General features: G+C 46.3%; 1 protein-coding gene across 1 annotated transcript in view; it reads left to right on the top strand.

Annotated features, from left to right (window-relative positions):
• Nucleotides 1-24,376, top strand: part of MFSD11 (major facilitator superfamily domain containing 11) — a 162,755-nt gene that overhangs the window by 123,463 nt on the left and 14,916 nt on the right. The window contains exon 13 of the mRNA XM_063960439.1: nucleotides 24,055-24,190. Within this exon, the coding sequence (XP_063816509.1) occupies nucleotides 24,055-24,190 (136 nt within the window). The remainder of the gene's footprint in view (nucleotides 1-24,054; nucleotides 24,191-24,376) is intronic.

The following is a 24,376-nucleotide window of genomic DNA, read 5'->3' on the forward strand; positions in this document are numbered from 1 at the left end:
ATACGTTTTATAAAAAAAGGCTGAAGTACATTAATTTATAAACAAAATACTAAAACAGGATGGCCTAAAAACATATATTATTGTGGAGGATACATATTAGTAAAATCCAGGGTAACAAACAATAAAATATATGATGTAAAAGGGTATATATATATAATGAGTATAAAAAAATCACTAAAAGCATAAAAACTTCTAAGATAAGGGAAGGTTTGCTTATCTTGAGAATGGAGTGTCAGTTGCGGTATGCCATATATATATATAATATATAAAATTATTGAGCAGACCATAGAACCTCTGGGGTGGGTTCTGGGAATAGAAACGTAAATGACTAAATATTGGTGGCTATTGTAAGGTAAAAGGGGAAGGGGCGTTTTTGAGAGGCTAACAAGGGGCTCCAAATCTGTTCAAATTATTTAGTAGAGTGGTTAGTAATAATAGTCATGTACTCCATATGGTAGGTATACCATATTCAAGATCAAATAGACTGCATAGATGGAGGAGCAGATTGTTTCCAGTCCACCGCCAACTGGCAAGTCATGGCAGTAGCTATATGGCGCATTAATTTATTTTGGTATCTAGTCAATGTAGGGAAATCTAAAGGGAGGAGAAAATATTTAGGGTCATAGGAAATAGAGATATTAAGTGTTTAGAAGACCGATTATGTCCTTTCAAAGATGTACTAGTTTTGAACAGGATCACCATATGTGGAGGAAGGTGCTCTCATTGGTACATCCTCTCCAGCATCTATTTGTTGTGCCGGAATATATTCTGCTCAATCAAGAAGGCATGTAATACCATCTGTATAGTAATTTATAGGTATTCTCCTTAATTCTCACACAAATAAATCTAGATGCAGCATTATCCCAGATCTCAGCCCAGTCCTTGTCGCCTAAAGCAGTACCCAAATCCACCTCCCAGACCCTTTCATGGGAATCACATTGAGAAGACTCCTCAGTAAGCAAAGTATATAAAAGAGAGGTCAATTCTTTAGTCGAGGCATGTCTCATACACAGAGCCTCGAAGGTGGAAAGGGGTCTACCCGAGAGGTGTTTAATTTTTAGTGTGAATATTCCTAGGGGGAAGAGTTGTCTTCCTGAATCTGGAAGAATTGAGGGAAACTTGCATCTCTAGTGGTGATGTTCAGGTAAAGAATGTCGCTGTGATGTTATTCTTACCTGGAGGGAAATCTGTGTTGTGGGGAATCGGGATAACCGATGAAGGGCTAGGTGCCAAGTTATCCTGTTAAGCGTAATCCCATATTGATAACGAGTGGAAGACGATTGGGTGGGAAGTGGAATTTTTGGGGCAGTGAGACTTTGGAAGCCAAAGAAAGGGAGAAAGCCGTAGATAAACCCAGTTCATCAGCCTCAATAGTATACCAGACCTTCCGAGCATTGGGGTTACACTATTGTACGCAATGTGAAAGTTGGGCGGCCAGAAAATACAGTTTAAAGTCGGGAATACCCAACCCACAACTGTGGGTTGGACGTTGTAGAAGCTTCAAGCACGCCCAAGGGTATTTATTCGCCCAAACAAATCGTGAAGTGGAAAACTGTAGAAATTTAAAAACATAGGGTGGAACAAATGGAAGGGTCTGGAAAAAAATAGACTAGCCGAGGGAGTATGCTCATCTTCACAGAGTTCAGTCTGCCAATACAGGAAATATGGTGACTAGACCATAAATGTAAATGAGACCTAATTTGATCCCGGATACAGGGAAAATTACCTGGGAAAAGCTGATGGTGGCGGTGTGTTAGAAAAATGTCAGTATTTAATTCTCTGCTCATGCCATTTTAATGGGAAAGATGCTTTCAGGGAAAGTTTAGTTTACCCAGGAATATAAAAGTCAAGCACCTCTTTTTACTGGTATTAATTTTATAACCGGAATAATCAGAATAAAGATCAGTCTTGGAGAGGATGCAAAGATTGAGCTGGATTCCCTAGGGATATCAAGACATCGTCCATGTTCAACACAATTTTATATTCAGAAGGGCCAGTTATCGCACAAATGCCCAGGTAGCTACAAATCCTTGCCGCTAGGGGCTTCTTGACTAGGGCAAAAAGCAAGGAGAAAGTGGGCATCGCTGTGTGGTACCGTTGACAGAGACTGTGGGTGTGCGGACTCTATATAGAGCTGAGACACTGTCTAAATATTTCCCATCTATGCCCATCCATTGAAATACCCCGAAGGCATAGGACTGCGAAATACGGTCAAAAGCCTTCTCGGCATCCAGTGCTAAGAGAAAGGAGAATAGCTTCTGCTTGTGAATGGAGTGTTTCAAGTATATAGCTTGTCTTGTATTATCTGATCCTTGGCGACCGGGGATAAATCCACATGGTCTGAGTGGATCAGAATGGTAAGGAGGGGGTGGGGGGAGGTCTAAACGATTAGCTAAAATGTTATCATACATTTTAAGATTAACATTTTTATTTTTTTTTAAACACATTTTATTGGATGGATCATGAAATAAGTACAATGATAACATAACAGAACACCCGAACATTTAGGGTGCGTAAAGAACAAATGTAGTTACAGTAAATTGTTACAACAACAGAATGGATCCTTTTTTGTTTTTTGTGTTTTCCCATGTTTAGAGATTAAAGTTAAGGCATAAGAGGTGGGAAACTCTCGGCAACGGAGTGGCCTTCCGTCATGGAGAGTCAGCAGAGGAAATGAGAGGAAGAGAGTACTCAGAGGGCGAGCAGAAGGGGACAGGAAAGCGTAGGAGGCTGGGCACCTCCGGTCGAAGAAGAGAGGGGGGTGGAGTAGAGAGGGGGTGGTGGGGTAGTGGGGTAGCCTTCGGAGGCAAGAGGTGGATAGGACCGTGGCATGCCGTGTCAGGTTACAAATGGGGAGGAAGCCTGTTGTAGGTTTAGCCACGGGGACCATACTTTATCAAATTGCTTCGAGGTGTTACGAATGACTGCGGTCATGTATTCCATTTTGTGGACATACCATATCCGGGAGATTATCACCGGCATTGGTGAGGGGGTCGGGCTCTTCCAGTCTGTGGCAATTTGGCATGTCATTGCCGAAACTATATGTCGGAATAGTTTGTTTTGGTGTCTATTGAGGGTAGGAAGAGTCATGGGGAGCAAAAAGTATTGGGGGTCAGGGGGGCTGGAGGTGTCAAATAAGCGCGAAAGCAAAGTGATGAGTTCACCCCATATTTTGTAGATTTTGGGGCAGGCCCACCATATGTGTAAGAACGAACCAATGTCCGTACAGCCCCTCCAGCATCCATCTGGAGTGTCGGGGAACATAGTATGCAGATGGGAGGGGACATAGTACCATCGGTAGAGTAATTTATAGATATTTTCTTTAATTCTCACACAGATGGAGCTGGAAGCCGCATTGTCCCATATATCTACCCAGTCCTCATTGTCTATAGTAAATCCCAGTTCCTTTTCCCATGCCGATTCGTGAGGGGCCCGGGATGTTGTGGGGAGGTCGTCCAGGAGGGTGTAAATATCTGATATGAGGCCTTTAGTGTTGGTGCGTTTCCAGCTAATGTATTCGAAGGGGGATAAATGTCTGTGGAGAAGGGTAGTGGTAATGGTGGAGTGGAAATGTCTAATTTGCAGATAGCGAAAGAAGTCCGAAGAGGGGATTACTGTTCCTTCACGGATATCTGCGAATTGTGGGAAAGTAGCTTTGGAGGTGATATCGTTAACATATAGTATACCACTTGAGCGCCAAGATGTGTGCGAGGCTCTACTCATACCTGGCGGGAAGGCTGGGTTGTGAAATAACGGAATTAGCGGGGACAGGTATGGGGCCAAACTGAACCGTCTATTTGTCAGGTCCCATGTCGCTAGGGAGCGACTTACTACAGGGTGCGATAGGGCCGCACGTGGACGCTGGTTCCGGTGAAGCCACAGTAGAGAGGATAGTGTAGCTAGTCCCGTCTCCTCCGCCTCTATCCCCACCCAGACCTTCTGTGTCCCGCCCTCGTTGCACCATTGTGCACATTGAGCGAGTTGCGCGGCATAAAAGTATTTCTTAAAGTCCGGGATACCCAGGCCTCCGCCTCTGGAGGGGCGTTGAAGCAGTTTAAGTCTGACTCGGGGACGTTTATGATTCCAAATAAAAAGGGAGGATTGGCGTTGTAGGGTCTTGAAGACGTAGGTAGGGACGTAAATCGGGAGGGTCTGAAATAAGTACAGGAGTCGGGGGAGCACGCTCATCTTGACGGAGTTAATTCTGCCTATCCATGATATAAAATAACGACCATTCCACCAGATCCTCCTTGATTGTCTGTAATAAACGGGGATAATTTGCTTGGAAAAGTTGGTGGTGATGGTGGGTCAAGTACACACCGAGGTATTTGATTTTCTTGGTATGCCAGTTACAGGGGAGAATAGTTTGAAGGTCTTGTTTGAGAGCTGCCGGGATATAAAAGTTGAGGACCTCTGTTTTGTTCACATTTATTTTATAGCCAGAGAGCTGTGAGTATGAACTGATCTCAGATAAAAGAGCGGGGAGAGATTGGGCTGGGTCAGTGAGGGAAATCAGGACGTCGTCGGCATATAACGCTATCTTGTGTTCGGATAGGCCTGTGGATATTCCATGGATAGCACTGTTATTACGGATCCTTGCTGCTAGGGGCTCCATGACTAGTGCAAAGATTAAAGGGGAGAGGGGGCATCCCTGCCTGGTGCCATTGGTGATCCCGAAGCTGGAGGAGGAGACACCGTTAACCATAACCTGGGCCGACGGGGAGCGGTAGAGTGCTTTGATTCCCTCTAGAAAGTTTCCGGAGAATCCCATTTTGTCAAGGACTGCAAAGGCAAAAGACCACGATATGCGGTCGAAGGCCTTCTCCGCGTCGAGAGCCAAAATGAGAGAGGGATGTTTCCGTTTTTGGATTGAGTATATTAGATCTATTGCCCTTCTAGTGTTGTCAGACGCCTGGCGTCCAGGGATGAAGCCGACCTGGTCCGAGTGGACCAGGCCGGGCATCAAGGGGCCCAGACGGTTAGCTAGTATTTTCGCGTATATCTTCAGGTCGACATTCAGTAGTGAGATTGGTCTGTAATTTAAGCAGCTAGTCAGGTCTTTGTCAGGCTTTGGGATTACCACTATGTCGGCCCGGGTCGTCTCCGGTAGGAAGGAGGCTCCCTCGAGGATACCGTTAAATAGGGAGGCTAGGTGTGGGGCCAGTTCCTTCGCGAAGAGTTTATAATATTGGGCTGTGAAACCGTCCGGACCTGGAGCGGCCGATGAGCGCATAGATCGTATGGCAGCTATTGTCTCCTCCTCCGAGATTCGACTATTAAGGGCTTCCAATTGATTGTCAGATAGGGTTGGGAGGGGGGTATCAGATAAATACGAGCGCACTCCCCCAGATCCGTCAGGAGACAGCAGGGGCGGGTCAGGTAGGTTATAGAGGGAGCTATAAAACAGGCGAAAATCTTCAGCCATCAATTCAGGGTCATATGTATAGGTTCCCCTTTGTGACGAGTACAATTTATCTATTGCACCCAGCGCCTGCTTACGACGTAGTTTGTTGGCTAGTAGGGTATCTATTTTATCCATTTTGTCGTAAAAGCGTTGTTGCAGTTTCCGAAGAATTAGTGCCGCGCGGTTTGATAGAAGGGTGTTGAGTTGTCCCCGGAGGGAATCTATCTGAGTGAGCAAAGAGGGGTCGGGGGATGCTTTATGTTTGGATAGTAAGGTGGCTATTTCTGATTCGAGGGAGGCTATCTCCTGCGCAGCTTTTTTCTTAATTGCCGACGATTTTGCTAATAAGGCGCCGCGAATCGTGGCTTTGTGGGCTTCCCAAAGGATATTAAGTGGGATGTCGGGAGACATATTTTCGGTGAAGTAGTGTGTGATCGCTAGTCTAGTTTCCTCTAGTGCAGAGGGGTGTTGTAGAAGCGAGTCGTCAAGACGCCATTTGTAATTCCTACGAGGCGCGCTGTATATATCTATAAGGAGGTAGACCCCAGCGTGGTCCGTCCAAGTCAGTGGTGTAATGCCCGTATCCGAGATCAGTGGCACTAAGGCAGAGGAGATGTGGATCATGTCAATCCTAGATTAGTGTTGATGTGGAGCTGAGAAGTGCGTAAAATCTTTGGTGTGGGGGTGTTGGGAACGCCAAGTGTCACAGAGGCCGTGGAGTTTCATGGTGACGGTAAGTGTGCGGGAGGCCCGAGAAAGGGTCGTCATGGAAGCGTGAGGCGGAGGACCGGATCTATCTAGCAAGGGGTCGATTATGGTATTAAAGTCACCACCCATGATAATGCTTCCCTGTGCTTCTCGGGATAGGCGTTTAGAGAGAGAATCAAAAAACAAAGATTGGTCTTGGTTGGGGGCGTAGGTGGAGACCAAAGTGAGAGCCTTAGAGCGGAGGGTACCCATTACCATAAGGAACCGTCCATCTGGGTCTGTCACTGTCCTAGAGTGGATAAACGGGATATTACGATGAACTAAGATGGCCACACCCCGTTTTTTACAGTCTGCCGAGGCAAAATAGGACTGGGAGAAACCATTTGCCCTTAAGCCGGGTGTGGGGACCGGTGAGGTGTGTTTCCTGCAGGAATGCTATGTCAACTTTCTCACGTCTGCAAGCACTCAGGAACACGGTACGCTTCCTAGGAGAGTTCAGGCCATTTACATTGACCGAGAATATTTTAAGGGACATGGTTATTTACGTGAGGGAATATGGCATGTTGCCAAGTATAGTCCAGCAAGCTACAATTTGTGCCAGGCGAAGGCCACCCCTCTGGGCCAAGCAAGAGAAGGAGCGGGAAGGTCAAGCAGAGGCCACAAGAAAAGAGAGAAAAGGAAGAACATAGAGAAGAAGAAGAAATACCCCAAACGGGGAAACATCCCTGAGGTTGTGGGTCCCATTCAGGGGCCGCTAGGAAAAAGCATTGAATAAGTAACATTGTAAACAACAGTAAGGGATTATAGGGGGGTAATTGAGCTACCATGTGAGAGGGTGTGAGTCACACGGGCCACAAGGGCTGAGAATGGCTATGACCATTTTTCATCTCTAGCAAACATAATATAATATAGGACATTGAGAACTGTGTCCAGACAACAAAAATGCAAACATAAAAACAAGAATGGGGAGGGGAGGAGGGGGGGGGGGGGATTTGGCAAGAGAGAAGGAAAAAAAAAAAAAGGGGGGGGGGGTTGAAGGAGAGGGAGGGGGGGGGGTTGAAGGAGAGGGGGGGGAGGGGGAATACCACAGGGGTGCAAACAATTATAACTTGATTGTAACAGCATTAACCGAGGATAGTTACGATACTGGTTTTTGAACTGAGGTCGAATCTTCCACTGCTCTCACTCGTTTCGAGTCGTGGAGGCGCCACACCAACAGTTCGTGCACTATCCACATCGGGAGGTTTCCCCAGGTCAGGGAGGATCTTTGTCCACATTGCGCTGTCGGGTCACCCGTGTCCAGTCGGGAAGAGGGGACTGAGGGTGTGGCGGTTTAGATGATGAGGCCGCCATGTCAACTACAGCTGATGTTGGGAGGAGATCTAGCTTTGCCAGCAATTCCTGTCCTTGGGTCAAGGTCTTGACCGAGTGAACAGAGTTATTGGCCGAAACGTGTAAGTGGAAGGGAAATCCCCATCTGTATCTGATCTGGTGATGTCACAGGACCCGGGTGACCGGCTGGAGGTCTCGCCGTTTTTGGATAGTGGAGGGTGCCAGGTCCTGAAAGATCTGCAGCTGCGTGCCTTTAAACAGGATCTCCGATGAATCTCGAACGGAGGACAAAATTTTCTCCTTCGAGCGGAAATAATGGAAACGGACAATAACATCCCTGGGCGGTTGGGCGGGAGATGGTTTTGCCCGGAGTGCTCTATGTGCCCTATCGCAGAGGCATTCTTCAACCGTAAGGTCCGGTACCAAATGTGTGAAGAATTCTCTCAAGAATGTTGGTAGCGATGGGCTGAGGACCGATTCTGGAACGCCGCGTATGCGCAGATTATTTCTACGCGAGCGATTTTCTTGGTCCTCTTGTCGCTCTTTGAGGGTCTCCATTTCCTCGTGCAATCTAGCGAGTTCACTGTCAATGCGGTGTTGGGAGCGGCAGAGATCGTCCGTCTTTGTTTCCAATGCGTCCGCCCGGTTACCGAGATCTGTAAGGTCCGATTTAAATTCGGCTATAGCGTTCGAGAGTTCCTGCTTGAACGCGGACTGCACTCCCTCCAGTAGGCTCGACATGACCGCCTGTATCTGAGGATCGATACCCGCTTCCGACGAACACGGAGAGGGGGGGGAGCTTGCGGCCATGGTGGGGTTCTGTGGGCCCTTAGACCTTGAGCCAAAGAAGTTAGTCGGAGCTTGCGTTGCTTTTTTGTTTTTGGACATAGTGGCATATATCAAAAAAAAGGGAGGGTAGGGGTGGGGGTAAAAAAGAAATAGGAAAGAAAAATTATTGATGGGGGGACACAGGCCAGAGTCCGTTTAATGAGCGGGTAGAGTGTTATATATGGAGTCCAACCATTTAGCTATGGCACATGTAGTATTTTATTATTTTGCGTTAAATCATCTTGAGAATCATCTTAAGAATAAGTCTGGGATGTGTGGATCCGAATGTCATAACGCTGAGGCCGTGACTCTTCTAGGCGCCAACTCCGCCGACGGGGCAGATCGCAGCCCAATCCCCTATTCAGTGGCCCGGGCACACATGGTTGGTATTAAAGCACTTCCATAGCCTTCGCCAATGTGGGCGGTAGTGTAAACAGAATCTGTACTCCTGCAGGGGTGAGGAGTGTGTGGTATAGTGCGGCCTATCTTTACCCTGGCTGAGTGCCAGAAAGTAAAATGGCGACTCTGGGCTCCTGTCGTGGGCTTCTATGGAGCAGGGGTGCAAATAAGAAATGGGTGCTGTGGCAGCAGCAGGTACTCACAGTATTCCAGGATGGCTGGGTACTGAAGGCAATGCAGCCTTTTTTGATGTGCTGTAGAGACTTCTAGGGCTGCATACAGGTGTGCACAGCCTTCTCCAGCTAGAGCCCCAGGGATCCAAGATGGCCGCCGCAGCACCTACAGAGCTGCTTCTCTCCCCTCTTTTACCCCCTGTGGGGCTGCCTGTGACACAGAGGCTCACTGTAAGTGCTATGGGGCGTCCAGCCACACATAGGGGGAAGATCCGGAGTCCCGGGGAGCCCGTCGCGGCCGCGCTCCGATCCCGGAACTCACGGCCGGGTCGTCCCCAAACTCGAGGTCCCGGCTGCAGGGCGCGTGGTAGGCCGCGGCGGCCGGAGGTAGCAGGGGGGCCACAGGCCCGTTTCAACAGCTGCACAGCTCCACCAGAGGGACCCGCAGAGGGGATGAGGCCACCATAGGCAGTTACCAGTGGTCCGGAAGGGGGGAGATGAGAGTCCCGGTTCCCGCGGTCAGCTCCGGAGCCCAGCCCCGCGACGTGCCGAAATCGAGGCCCCGGCTTCACAGGAGGGGGAAGGCCACAATCCGCAAGGGCAGCCAAGGCCGCCCTCCGACTCCGCAGCACGCTTCCCCTGGCCGGGCCGATGTGAGCAGAGGCAGTGGGGTAAGTGCAGGGGACACCAGGGCACCAAAAAAGGTATTATTTAAAGTTTATATAGGCCAGTTAGCAGGAGCTCATAGGAAGTGCCTCCTCTCCCATTGCCAGCCAGGCCATGTCTCTAAGATTAACATTTACTAGTGAGAACAGCCTATGATTGGAGCATAGTGTGGAAGGGATGTAGTCACCATGATGGCATTCGCGATCCTGATGGTCAGGATGTCTGTGCCAGACTTCTGACTGCTGGGATCCCAAATGTAAGTATGCCGGTTAGGGTTATGCTGCGGGGTGGGAGGGTTAGGTTTAGGCTGCGAGGAGGGAGTGTTGGGCTGCAGCAGGACGGAAGGGTTAAGGTTAGGCTGCGGGGAAGGTTAGGATTAGGGTTCCTTTACTATGGAGCTCCTGTTGGGAATGAGAACAGTCGGGATGCCGGAGGCGGGATTTCGACCTCCGGCATCTTAACTGCCGGTCTCCCGAATCCAACCCATGGAATCACCTATCTGGCTTTGGAATTACCACTATATCTGTTTATGTAGGATCTGGCACGAAGGATGCACCTTCCAGAACACTACTGAAAGGGATGGAGAGGTGGGGGGCAAGTTGTTTCATAAAGGTCTTACAATATTGAGCTGTAAAGCTGTCTGGACCCAGTGCAGCTGAAGGGAGCGCTTGTATTTAATATCAGCAGTCGTCTCTTCTACCAAGGTGTCTTTATTAAGCTTCAAGAGCTGGGATTCCGAAGCACACTGCAGGGGTATAGTCGACAAAATACAAGCACACTCCCTCAGATCCACTAGAAGAGGTCAAAGGGGGTTCTGGGGTCTCTGTAAAAGTCTCTAAACGCCACCATTACTTTAGGATCAAAGGTCGTGGAACCTAAATTGCAAGAATTGAATCTATCAGTCATGTTCGTAGCTTGTTTACGTCTCAGTTTATTTGTTAAGTAGGCATCGATTTTGTCAGCTTTATCATAAAATCATTGACGCAGCGTCTGCAAAATAACTGTAGCCCGATGAGACAAGAGGGCATTCAGCTGGCCTTTAAGATGTTATATCTGTGATAGAAGAGAGGCTATAGGAGAAGTTTTATGTTTGGCTAACAGGACCAATATTTGAGATTCTAGGGATAAACTTTCTTGAGTCACATTTTTTTTTAAAAACGGAAGCTTCTGCTATAAGGTGGCCTCTAATAGTGGGGAAATAACAGAGTATGCATTTTCACAAAAATACTGTGCGTATGTATGTATAAGTATATAAATAATATATCTCAATACTCCCTTCCTGCACTATACAAGTAATAAATCAATTAAAACAATTAAAATCTAATCTTTGGGTAGCCACTTTCACTTAGATTCCCTGTTGGCAAGAATCAAACAGAATAGGATATACACCAAACCAATAGTGAGTAGGCGCCCTTGTATTATTAAAATCCAGATGAATTCACAATAACATCAGCAATTACCGCCTAACAGCAGGAAGTAATAACCAAATTATAAAATGACAAATGTCAAAGGTGTTCCACTAAAGCCATAGATTTACTTAAAATTCATAAAATGTAACAATAACAGTGTTCATTGTTTCACAGTAATCCTTTTTCACAGCAATTCTTATTTTCCTCCTTCTATTCTCGTAGATTGTAGGTCTCAAATAGAAACATAACACAACGCGTTTCATCTCTTGTGGATACTTCATCAGGGGTACAGCTAGGAGTATAGAATATTATTTTTAGGAATTGTTAATTTCCAGTAGACAAGCAACAGGAACAATATATAATAAATAACAAAATCCAGCTGATGACATAACTGATTAAAACATAAACAACTAAGATAGACAAAAAAGATGGACAAAAAGCAGAGAAGGATAAGTGTAAGGGACGAGGCCTTCAATACATAAGGGCACATTCCTTACTATAAATGAGGCAATCATCAATATCAGAAGTGGATACAATATATGTGGACATTCATGTCTAACCAATTGAGCATACGATTCTTACATAACGTGGCCTAATCACCTATTGGGAAAACATTATAATATTTTTGTGTAAACACTTCATACGGTTTTTCACACACAGGAGTCAATTTAATAGGCATAACTTATTTATGAAGTCACATACCTGGTTAATTCAGAAGTGGCGTGTAACAGATCAGATACTAAAGAATAATTAGGTTCGGGGAAAATCCCCAGTGCATTCAACGCGATAAGTGTATTATAAAATGATATCCGTATCATCATATTTGAAAATATTAATATGAAAGCCTCCTGAATTTGATCGTTGTTATGCAGTATCCATATATATAGAATACCACTAAGGGCACAATAAAAGTATCATTACTAAACAATCTATTACGGGTAATTATAAGCAATCTTAGCCCCTGAGATATATTTCATCATGACGCATTTAATTCAGAAATAAACACAATTGTTTACAAACTACAAGCCTTATTAGGCTTATAAATAATTCATCCATAAATGAGGCCATAATCAAAGCTACATTATTGCATGGTAAACAAAAAGGGGAGATGGAGATGGTAATGAGGATATAAAGTCTTCTTACCTCCTGGCAATACAATGTGAGCCTTCCTACAGATCCCAGTATCAGAAGTGTTTGTGTAGGGATACTTTCCCTTCTTTTTATTAGGGTCAGCGTTATTACATCACTTCCCCCTCATATATTATTGGTGCTAGATACTGAAAACATAAAAACAAGGTCTTATATTGCAGACACAAACTTCAAAATTATTTAGGATATAGATGTAATATTTTTCCACAAAAAAAAAAAACCCAGTTGAAGGATGAGATGTAATAAAACAACAGCGTTGGACCTTAATTGGTGGAAACGCCCCATAATGCAGAGTGGGGGATCGTATACCTTGGTGTTATTCCTTATCCGTTTCTGCTTTTTGTCCATCTTTTTTGTCTATCTTAGTTGTTTGTTTTAATCAGTTATGTCATCAGCGGGATTGTATTACTTATTATATGTTGTTCCTATTGTTTTTCTACTGGAAATAACATAAATCCTAAAATTATGTTCTACACTCTTAGATGTACCCCCGATGAAGTCTCAGCAAGAGACAAAACGGGTTGGATTATCTGTTTCTATTTGTGACCACCAATCTATTAGAATAGAAGGAGGAAAATAATTGCTGTGAAAAAGGATTACTGTGAAACAATGGACACTGTTGTTGCTACTTTTTATGAATTTTAATCTATGGATGAAGTGGAACACCTTTGATGTTTGTTAGTTAAAAATTTGTTTATTTCTTCCCGCTATTAGGCGATAATTGCTTATGTTATTGTGAATTCATTTAGATTTTAATAATACAAGGGCGCCTACTCACTATTGGTGTGTGTGTGTGTGTGTGTGTGTGTGTGTGTGTGTATATATATATATGTGTGTATGTGTGTGTGTATATATATATATATATATATATATATATATATAATTGTGTATGTATATGTGTGTATGTATATATATATATATATATATATATATATGTGTGTGTGTGTGTACTATTACAGTCCTGCAAAATAAAAGTGAGGTTATATTACATACAATAGGTATAAGCAGTGCAAAGCAAAATAAGGAACCTAGTAACAACAATGCAGGGGCATTTTAAGAGAGGAGGGGGTCTGTGTGCAGACCCTGGGTGGGCCCTTCCCATGGTGCTGTAGGCTCCGGCATTGTGCCGCAGTCTACTGCGCATGCGCAGGTCTCCGGAAACATTGTGCCCGCCATCGTCCGTAGACAAATTTCCTACTGCGCATGTGCAGCGACCATTTTGGAAGTGATTTTTGCTGCGGTTGCTGCCACTGCAGCGCCCGTCGCGGAACTCCAGAAAGGTAAGTATGAAACGGGTGCAGTATGTGCGGTGTGGCCAGGGGCTCGTGTGCATCACACACATTGGACCCATGATAAAAAAAAGCCTATGCAACAATGCTTCTTGTGTCTTTGCTTTGTGGAAATCATACAGCTTGGTGCTGCTGCAGTGTACTGCAATTGAGAGGTAGTCAGGATCACAGTGAGAGATTGCAATATTGTTTCTCTAACGTCCTAGTGGATGCTGGGAACTCCGAAAGGACCATGGGGGGATAGCGGCTCCGCAGGAGTCAGGGCACAACTAAAAGAAAGCTTTTAGACTACCTGGTGTGCACTGGCTCCTCCCACTATGACTCTCCTCCAAGCCTCAGTTAGATTTTTGTGCCCGGCCGAGCTGGATGCACACTAGGGGCTCTCCTGAGCTCTTAGAAGAAAGTATATTTTAGGTTTTTTATTTTACAGTGAGACCTGCTGGCAACAGGCTCACTGCAACGAGGGACTAAGGGGAGAAGAAGCGAACCTACCTGCTTGCAGCTAGCTTGGGCTTCTTAGGCTACTGGACACCATTAGCTCCAGAGGGACCGACCGCATGGAACTGGCCTTGGTGTTCAGTCCCGGAGCCGCGCCGCCGTCCCCCTTACAGAGCCAGAAGCAAGAAGAAGTCCGGAAAATCGGCGGCATGAAGACTTCTGTCTTCTCCAAGGTAGCGCACAGCACTGCAGCTGTGCGCCATTGCTTCTCATACACACTTCACACTCCGGTCACTGAGGGTGCAGGGCGCTGGGGGGGGGGGCGCCCTGAGCAGCAATAAAAACACCTTGGCTGGCAAAACAATCACAATATATAGCCCCAGAGGCTATATATGTGATAATTACCCCTGCCAGAATCCTTAAAAAAGCGGGAGAATAGTCCGCGAAAAAGGGGCGGAGCTATCCCCCTCAGCACACTGGCACCATTTTTCCCTCACAGTTCCGCTGGAAGGAAGCTCCCTGGCTCTCCCCTGCAGTCTACACTACAGAAAAAGGGTAAAAAAGAGAGGGGGGGCACTAAATTTAGGCGCAGTAAATATTATAGCAGCTATAGGGGACATAATTCAGTTAGTCCCTGCAGTATATAGCGCTCTGGTGTGTGCTGGCATACTCTCTCTCTGTCTCCCCAAAGGGCTTCTGTGGGGTCCTGTCCTCTGTTTAGAGCATTCCCGGTGTGTGTGCGGTGTGTCGGTACGGCTGTGTCGACATGTTTGAGGAGGAAAATTATGTGGAGGCGGAGCAGATGCCTCTTTGAAATAATGTTTTTAATTGTATGTTTTTTAAGGGATCTATATGAGGGATATGGTTATTGGTTACCATATAACAATATGATGAGCCAATAGTGGGATCATTATTAAATTTCAAGGGGTGAAAGTTAATTAGAAGGTCATTTCCTGGTTTGACCCGATTGGTCACTTACCAGTTAAATATTACTTGTGTGCACAGTACCAGCATGTCTTGACAAAGGCTCCACAAAGAGCCGAAACGCGTTGACAGATTCTGGTACTGTGACTTTGGAACATCTTCTTATCTATCTCGGGGACCAGAAGGTATTGTTCTCACCATCTATACATTTGGGGGTCCGGACTTCCCCTTTTGTGTCGGATGGTGGCTTATCTTTCCTTCTTGGGAAACCGTTTTAATTTCGGAATATCTTAACTTTTGGAAATACTGTTTTGTTTATGATTTGGATGTCTGCATTGAGTGTATTTTTATGGGATGTGCACCAATCCCTTTTTTTAAAAACAATAACAAAATATAAAGAGAATTTTTTTTTCAACCATTGTGGATTGGTTTCCTTGGAAGGGAACACTATATACGGTTAAAGGTTGGATCTTGTATATTTGGGGATCATAACAGTGGAATCCTTAGAGGAAAAGAAACCCAGATAAGAGGGATATCGCCATTTGCACGTGTGAGTAAGGGTACGCATCACCTTTAACAGGATAAAAGAAACCTTTATTGGGATTGCAAATATCTTGTTCACAAGTGAGTTGGGTACGCACATCTCTCATTTACATCAGTGGACGTCACACTGGGTTTCACTGTAAAAGGAACAGCTTCATACACGTGGTGGGGATTAGTCCTGTAAGTTGGGGTACGCTCCACACACTTCCTTCAATTTTCTAAGTGGGATTTTCTGAGGGATGAAGGACATACGGTCATAAAACAATGCTACACATTGTATGTCAAACTCTTTTCCCACATACTCACGAGAACGAAGCACTTCGGGAGGAATAGAAGGAACGAGTTGGGTTCGAATAAAGATACCTTTTTGAGGCTTGTCTTCACCTCCCTCTCAAGTGAGTTGGGTACGCATTCCTTCGAAAAACACGTTGGCTAAATGTCCCATTTAAGATCTTCATCCAAAGTATATCTTGGGTTCGAGATTTTCTGGTGAAGGGCACACGAGGTTTAGGACAAAGAACCTGCTACGTGTACGGTATAGAATACTCCACTGTGAGTCGTGGTACGAATCCTAGATTCTCGGAGTTTCTCCTCTCACGGGTTCTGTGGGCTACACATAACAGGATAGACTTTAAACAATTCCACACATTTTGTGTTTTTTTCTGTTTTTCATGCATTGAGACCGGAGTGGAAATAATTGCTACCTCGACACTGAAGTGAGAGGAATAGAAAACATCATTGTGGATATAAAGGGAATGTATAATTCATTTCTCCCTTTCTAAACGCTTATACGAGTATTTTTTCCCATTAAAATTGTTTTACTGTGTCTTGTCTGGGTGTGGTGACACCCTTTAGGGCGATTATATACGTTAAAGCTGTTTCTTTTTGCGCACATCTCTAAGATAACTTCCTTTCGTATTTTGTAGAAGTGATGTCACCCCCTGCGGGGCAGACACCTGAGTGGATGGTTTTATGGAAGGAATTACGTGCACGTGTCGACTCCTTACACAAAAAATTTGACGACATGCCAAATGCGGGACAGCCGGCTTCTCAGCTTGTGCCTGCCCAGGTGTCTCAAAGGCCATCAGTGGCTCTAAAACGCCCGCTACCTCAGATGGCAGACCAAGATGTCGACACGGATACTGATACCAGTGTCGACGACGATGAGTCTAATCTAATGTCCACTAAGGCCATTCGCTGCATGATTGAGGCAATGAAAGAGGTGTTACACATTTCAGATTTAAACCCAGGTACCACAAAAAAGGGTATTATGTTTGGGGAGAAAAAACTACCCGTAGTTTTTCCCCCATCTGAAGAATTAAATGAAGTGTGTGAAGAAGCGTGGGCTTTCCCTGATAAAAGATTGATAATCTCAAAAAAATTACTAATGGCGTTCCCTTTCCCGCCAGAGGATTGGGCACGTTGGGAAACACCTCCTAGGGTGGATAAAGCGCTCACACGTTTGTCTAAAAAGGTGGCACTTCCGTCTCCGGATACGGCCGCCCTGAAGGAGCCTGCGGATAGAAAACAGGAGGCGATCCTGAAGTCTATATATACACACACAGGCATTATACTTAGGCCAGCTATTGCGTCAGCATGGTTGTGCAGTGCTGCCGCTGCGTGGTCAGATTCCCTGTCAGAAAATATTGACACCCTTGACAGGGACACTATTCTGCTAACCATAGAGCATATAAAAGACTCAGTCTTATACATGAGAGATGCACAGAGGGAGATCTGCCGGCTGGCATCTAAAATAAGTGCATTGTCCATTTCTGCTAGGAGAGGCTTATGGACCTGGCAGTGGACATGGGATGCAGATTCCAAAAGGCACATGGAAGTTTTGCCTTATAAGGATGAGGAGTTATTCGGGGATGGTCTCTCGGACCTCGTTTCCACAGCGACAGCTGGGAAGTCAGCATTTTTACCCCATGTTCCCTCACAGCCTAAAAAAGCGCCGTTTTATCAGGTACAGTCCTTTCGGACCCAGAAAAACAGGCGAGGAAAAGGCGGGTCCTTTCTGTCCAGAGGCAGAGGTAGGGGAAAAAGGCTGCAACAAACAGCTAGTTCCCAGGAGCAAAAGTCCTCCCCCGCTTCTTCCAAGTCCGCCGCATGACGGTGGGGCTCCACAGGCGGAGCCAGGTACGGTGGGGGGCCGCCTCCAAAATTTCAGCGATCAGTGGGCTCGCTCACAGGTGGATCCCTGGATCTTTCAAGTAGTATCTCAGGGGTACAAGCTGGAATTCGAGGCGTCTCCCCCCCGCAGTTTCCTCAAATCAGCCTTGCCAGCAACTCCCTCGGACAGGGAGGCTGTGCTAGAGGCAATTCACAAGCTGTATTCCCAGCGCGTGATAGTCAAGGTGCCCCTACTTCAACAAGGACGGGGTTACTATTCCACAATGTTTGTGGTACCGAAACCGGACGGTTCGGTGAGACCCATTTTAAATTTGAAATCCTTGAACACATACATAAAAAATTCAAGTTCAAGATGGAATCGCTCAGGGCGGTTATTGCAAGTCTAGACGAGGGGGATTACATGGTATCCCTAGACATCAAGGATGCTTACCTGCATGTCCCCATTTACCATCCTCACCAGGAGTACCTCAGATTTGCGGTACAGAATTGCCATTACCAATTCCAGACGCTGCCGTTTGGTCTGTCCACGGCACCGAGGGTGTTTACCAAGGTAATGGCGGAAATGATGATACTCCTTCGAAAAAAGGGAGTTTTAATTATCCCATACTTGGACGATCTCCTAATAAAGGCGAGATCCAAGGAGCAGTTGGTAGGAGTAGCACTATCTCAGGAGGTGCTACACCAGCACGGCTGGATTATAAATATTCCAAAGTCACAGCTGGTTCCGACGACACGTCTACTGTTCCTGGGAATGATTCTGGACACAGTCCAGAAAAAAGTGTTTCTCCCAGAGGAAAAAGCCATGGAGCTGTCGTCTCTAGTCAGAAACCTCCTGAAACCAAAACAGGTGTCGGTGCATCACTGCACGCGAGTCCTGGGAAAGATGGTGGCTTCTTACGAAGCAATTCCTTTCGACAGGTTCCATGCCAGAATCTTTCAGTGGGACCTGTTGGACCAATGGTCCGGATCGCATCTTCAGATGCATCGGCTAATAACCCTGTCTCCAAGAACCAGGGTGTCTCTGCTGTGGTGGCTGCAGAGTGCTCATCTTCTAGAGGGCCGCAGATTCGGCATACAGGACTGGGTCCTGGTGACCACGGATGCCAGGCTGGGGGGCAGTCACACAGGGAAGAAACTTCCAAGGATTATGGTCGAGTCAGGAGACTTCCCTACACATAAATATTCTAGAACTGAGGGCCATTTACAATGCCCTAAGTCAGGCAAAATCCCTGCTTCTACACCAGCCGGTACTGATCCAGTCAGACAACATCACGGCGGTCGCCCATGTAAACCGACAGGGCGGCACAAGAAGCAGGACGGCAATGGCAGAAGCCACAAGGATTCTCCGATGGGCGGAAAATCATGTGCTAGCACTGTCAGCAGTGTTCATTCCGGGAGTGGACAACTGGGAAGCAGACTTCCTCAGCAGGCACGACCTCCACCCGGGAGAGTGGGGACTTCATCCAGAAGTCTTTCAAATGATTGTAAACCAGTGGGAAAAACCACAGGTGGACATGATGGCGTCCCGCCTAAACAAAAAACTAGAGAGATATTGCGCCAAGTCAAGGGACCCTCAGGCGATAGCGGTGGACGCTCTAGTGACACCGTGGGTGTACCAGTCGGTTTATGTGTTCCCTCCTCTGCCTCTCATACCAAAGGTACTGAGAATAATGAGAAAACGAGGAGTAAGGACAATACTCGTGGTTCCGGATTGGCCAAGAAGAGCGTGGTACCCGGAACTTCAAGAGGTGATCTCAGAGGACCCATGGCCTCTGCCGCTCAGACAGGACCTGCTGCAGCAGGGGCCCTGTCTGTTCCAAGACTTACCGCGGCTGCGTTTGACGGCATGGCGGTTGAACACCGGATCTTAAAGGAAAAGGGCATTCCGGAGGATGTCATTCCTACGCTGATTAAAGCCAGGAAAGATGTAACTGTAAAGCATTATCACCGCATATGGCGGAAATATGTTGCTTGGTGTGAGGCCAATAAGGCCCCAACAGAGGAATTTCAGCTGGGTCGATTTCTGCACTTCCTACAGGCAGGAGTGATTATGGGCCTAAAATTAGGCTCCATTAAGGTGCAGATATCGGCTCTGTCGATTTTCTTCCAAAAAGAACTAGCTTCACTACCTGAAGTTCAGACATTTGTAAAAGGAGTGCTGCATATTCAGCCCCCTTTTGTGCCTCCAGTGGCACCCTGGGATCTCAACGTGGTGTTGAATTTCCTAAAATCACATTGGTTTGAGCCACTAAAGACCGTGGATCTAAAATATCTCACGTGGAAAGTGGTCATGTTATTGGCCTTGGCTTCGGCCAGGCGTGTATCAGAATTGGCGGCTTTGTCATTTAAAAGCCCTTATCTGATTTTCCATATGGATAGGGCAGAATTGAGGACTCGTCCCCAGTTTCTCCCTAAGGTGGTATCAGCTTTTCACTTGAACCAACCTATTGTAGTGCCTGCGGCTACTAGCGACTTGGAGGATTCCAAGTTGCTGGACGTAGTTAGGGCCTTGAAAATGTATGTTTCCAGGACGGCTGGAGTCAGGAAAACTGACTCGCTATTTATCCTGTATGCACCCAACAAACTGGGTGCTCCTGCTTCTAAGCAGACTATTGCTCGCTGGATTTGTAGCACAATTCAGCTGGCGCATTCTGCGGCTGGACTGCCGCATCCTAAAACAGTTAAAGCCCATTCTACAAGGAAGGTGGGCTCATCTTGAGCGGCTGCCCGAGGGGTCTCGGCTTTACAACTTTGCCGAGCTGCTACTTGGTCAGGGGCAAACACGTTTGCAAAATTCTACAAATTTGATACCCTGGCTGAGGAGGACCTTGAGTTCTCTCATTCGGTGCTGCACAGTCATCCGCACTCTCCCGCCCGTTTGGGAGCTTTGGTATAATCCCCATTGTCCTTTCGGAGTTCCCAGCATCCACTAGGACGTTAGAGAAAATAAGATTTTACTCACCGGTAAATCTATTTCTCGTAGTCCGTAGTGGATGCTGGGCGCCCGTCCCAAGTGCGGATTGTCTGCAATAATTGTACATAGTTATTGTTCACTAACGGGTTATTGTTATGAGCCATCTGTTGAGAGGCTCAGTTATGTTTCATACTGTTAACTGGATATGGTATCACGTGTTATACGGTGTGATTGGTGTGGCTGGTATGAGTCTTACCCGGGATTCAAAATCCATCCTTATTGTGTCAGCTCTTCCGGGCACAGTATCCTAACTGAGGCTTGGAGGAGGGTCATAGTGGGAGGAGCCAGTGAACACCAGGTAGTCTAAAAGCTTTCTTTTAGTTGTGCCCAGACTCCTGCGGAGCCGCTATCCCCCCATGGTCCTTTCGGAATTCCCAGCATCCACTACGGACTACGAGAAATAGATTTACCGGTGAGTAAAATCTTATTTTTCCAGGTTTTATAGAGAGAACAGTAGCGGAGAATGAACTATGCCTACCATTGAGTGTACATTTACCTTTCATAATTTCCCCTGTATCATTTGTAGAAAGAATGTGTTTGGACAAATCTACTATTCTCTCTATAAAGCCTGGAAAATAATATTGCAATCTCTCACTGTGACTCTACCAAAATGTTAATTTTCTAGTGAGCCACTAATAAAACATTTTAATGAAACATCAGGAACAGATTAAGTTCTGTAATGACCTTTTGTGTCCTAAGCAAAGTGTGAGGGTCTGTCTTTATAAATGGCAAGAGGGATTAAAACATTGATCATATATATTAAGCACTGAGGGGTAGATTTACTAAGCAGTGATAAGAGTGGAGAAGTGAGCCAGTGGAGAAATTTCCCCATCAACCAATCAGCAGCTCTGTATCATTTTATAGTATGCAAATTATAGATGTTACTTCAGTGCGGTTTGGATGATAGGTAAATTTCTCCTCTGGCTCACTTCTCCACTGTTATCACTGCTTTGTAAATGTACCTCTAAGGGCAGCAGACAGGTTAAATCAGCAGTGGGTTATAGACCTACTAGTGTTCCTACACCTGCAGTCCCGAGCTCAATGCTCCTGGTCTCACTTATTCTGAATGGCTTCTGCATCACTTGCCCTTCTGTACGGGATACAGTTAATATCCCAAAGGATGGGATCCTGGCAGTTGATATACCGACGCCACATTCCCAAGGGACGCCAGAAGCCCGGCCATCTAAATCCCGATGGGGGTCTGGATCCTGGCGTCAAAATACAGACAGCCCGGAATCCCGATTGTTCTTCCAGGGGGATGCTACTGCAGGGGAAGGGGGGAGGGTTTGATGGGCGGGAAAGGTATGGTTAGGTTTAGGCACTTAGAAGGGGGGTTAGGCACCAAATGGGAAAAGTGGGGAGGGTTAGGTTTAGCCAGCGGAGAGGGAACGTTTAGGGTTAGGCACCACCAGGGAAGGTTAGGTTTAGTCACCCACAAAGGAGGGTTAGGGTAGGGGACGGGAGGGTTACGGTAATGTCCACGGAGCTGTCAGGATTCTGATGGTCGGGATGCTGCTGTCCGTATTCTGACTGCCGGCATCCCGTCCGTCGGGATATCATACTGAACCCTCATGTGCAGTGCTTTTTGCACCACTTGCCGACTCTACTCCAAATAGAATTATTTTTAAACTGAAGATTAGCTAGTGCGTTGAATGGGCGGGCATGTTGGGAGATGAGTGCATTCCATGAAGGCCTCTGGGGCTATTTTGGAGAAAGTGGAAGATCAGAGTTGCATGTAGTGGGATTTTGGATGTTGGAGGCATATGGCATGGCATGAGTGGTGTGCGATTACCAAGGTTGTTTTGGGGCTGTTTTTTCATTCTTGACATGAAGGTTAATGTGTTACCCTTTTGAAGGTAGGAGGGCAGCACATGTGGCACATAAAATGTGTTGGGTTGCCCATCACTGGGTTAGTATCTAAATACTTTAGCATATCTTCAAGAAATAGCTAGGATCTTTTTATTTACTAAGAAATTATCATATAAGATCATATTAAATGATAAATTGGTATTTGCATATTTTAAGTTTATGTCCATATATCTAGGTTTTAAGGGGTTTAGTACAGTACCTTCTTACAGACTGGGGATGTCACTATTCCTGTTTGTTGAGAACATTTAAGTAATACCTAAACTTAAATTAGGTTTAGACTGTAATTAGGCAGCTATAGTAGCAAGAACATCATAGGATACTAGCCAACATGAATAGGATTGGAAGCCAGGGGTGTATCTAGGGGTCCGAGCGCCCCTGGCAAAGTAAGATACTGGTGCCCCCCACCCTAAGACTTGATGTTCGGAAGGCCTAAAAAGGTGCGTGGACACACACTAGTACCCCTAATTCAAATTGCACCACACAGTAGTACCCCTTACTCACATTACACCACACAGTAGTACCCCTCACTTACATTACATCGCACAGTAGTACCCCTAACTCACATTACACCACACCGTAGCGTTCATTCAGTGCTGTATAAACTATACATTTTGGTGCCCTGTACAAGAAAGAGAGTTGGTAGCCTATATAACCCCCCCCCCCCCCCCATACTTGTAGCAGGGATAGCAAGCACTACAGGCACGTGCGAAAGATAAAGGGGCGTGGGGGAAGGGGAGTGAAAAACAATATAGTTCCAATTCACATTACACTGCACAGTGTTACCACTTGTACACATTACACCTAACCATACAGTAGGGACACCACTGTCTGCCTGCAAGAGACAGTAATCCCCCCCGCAGCTGGCCACCCGCCCCTGCGCCCGCGAGAGAGACTAACTTTATCCCTCTGCGGCTGCCCACCCACATAAAACACTAACTTCCCCGTCGGCTACCCGAAAGGTACACCCCTATCCGCCCGCAAGAGTCATTAACTCCCCTCCGCGGCTGCCTGCAAGAGACATCCTTCCCCCGTAATAGACACACTGGGGTGGTCAATCGGCGTCACTCACGGATCTCCTGCTGTAGCAAGGACTTCACTTGAGCGGCCAGCAGGTACGGCACGTCACTGGCTCATGGGATCCCCCTTCACTGTCCCACGAGACTACCTGTGATTGGAGGAGCTCCTCGCGGCAGCTGTTACTGAACAGCTGAGCCACTGGAGGGAGACTCCTCCAATAGACAACTGACAGTGTGGGGGCCCCAGGACTGCCGCCCCTGCCTTAATCCGGCCATGCCCATAGGCAGTACCTGTGTAGCTCAGCAGATAGCAGCCACTGGAACTTGAGCCGCAGTCCAGCACAGCGACCGCACTACAGTGAGGAATGGAAACTCTAAATAAACTACAGTTCCCAGCCGTCATTGCTGCCAGGATGTCCCGGCAGGAAGGGCTGCTGGGAACTGTAGTTTAAATCGAGTTTCTTCACTGTAGTGCGGCCGCGGCGCCAGACACCGACTCAAATTCCAGTGGCTGCTATCTGCTGAGCTACACATGTACTGCCTCTAGTAATTGATTCTACACCCTGGCTGCGGGTGGCACCACCGGGCGGCGCCCCTGGCGAGCGCCATCCTGGCCAAGGCGTAGATACGCCCCTGTTGGAAGCATAGCAGAATATTTTCCGAACTGTAATAAAAAACATTTACCCCCCCCCCCCCAGTTTTTATCATTTTGAAAATGATTTTTGCCTTCTAAGGAAAATAAAGCAGGTTACATCAACAATTTCACTACATACTTAAATATTTGATTTCTTTCTTTGCAGCAAAGTCCTGGCACTTTTCTGCAGCTTTCTGCTGGGTCTAGGAGATAGCTGTTTCAATACTCAACTCCTCAGCATTTTAGGGACCCTATATTCAGATGACAGCGCTCCTGCTTTTGCAATCTTCAGATTTGTGCAGGTAACAAGATATACAAGAAAATACTATTGATAAGTGTACTTTATTATTCCATCCATACATTTAATAGCGCCTTGTAAGTGATTATTTTCAACTTTTGCAATGTATAATATTGATTTTACGATGTTACTATTTGTAAGTTGTATCAAATTTTATAAGTAGGACAGATTGAGAAGTTGTCCATAGCAG

This window comes from Pseudophryne corroboree, chromosome 3 (genome assembly GCF_028390025.1).
Source record: "Pseudophryne corroboree isolate aPseCor3 chromosome 3, aPseCor3.hap2, whole genome shotgun sequence".
In the NCBI taxonomy this organism is placed as follows: Eukaryota; Metazoa; Chordata; class Amphibia; order Anura; family Myobatrachidae; genus Pseudophryne; species Pseudophryne corroboree.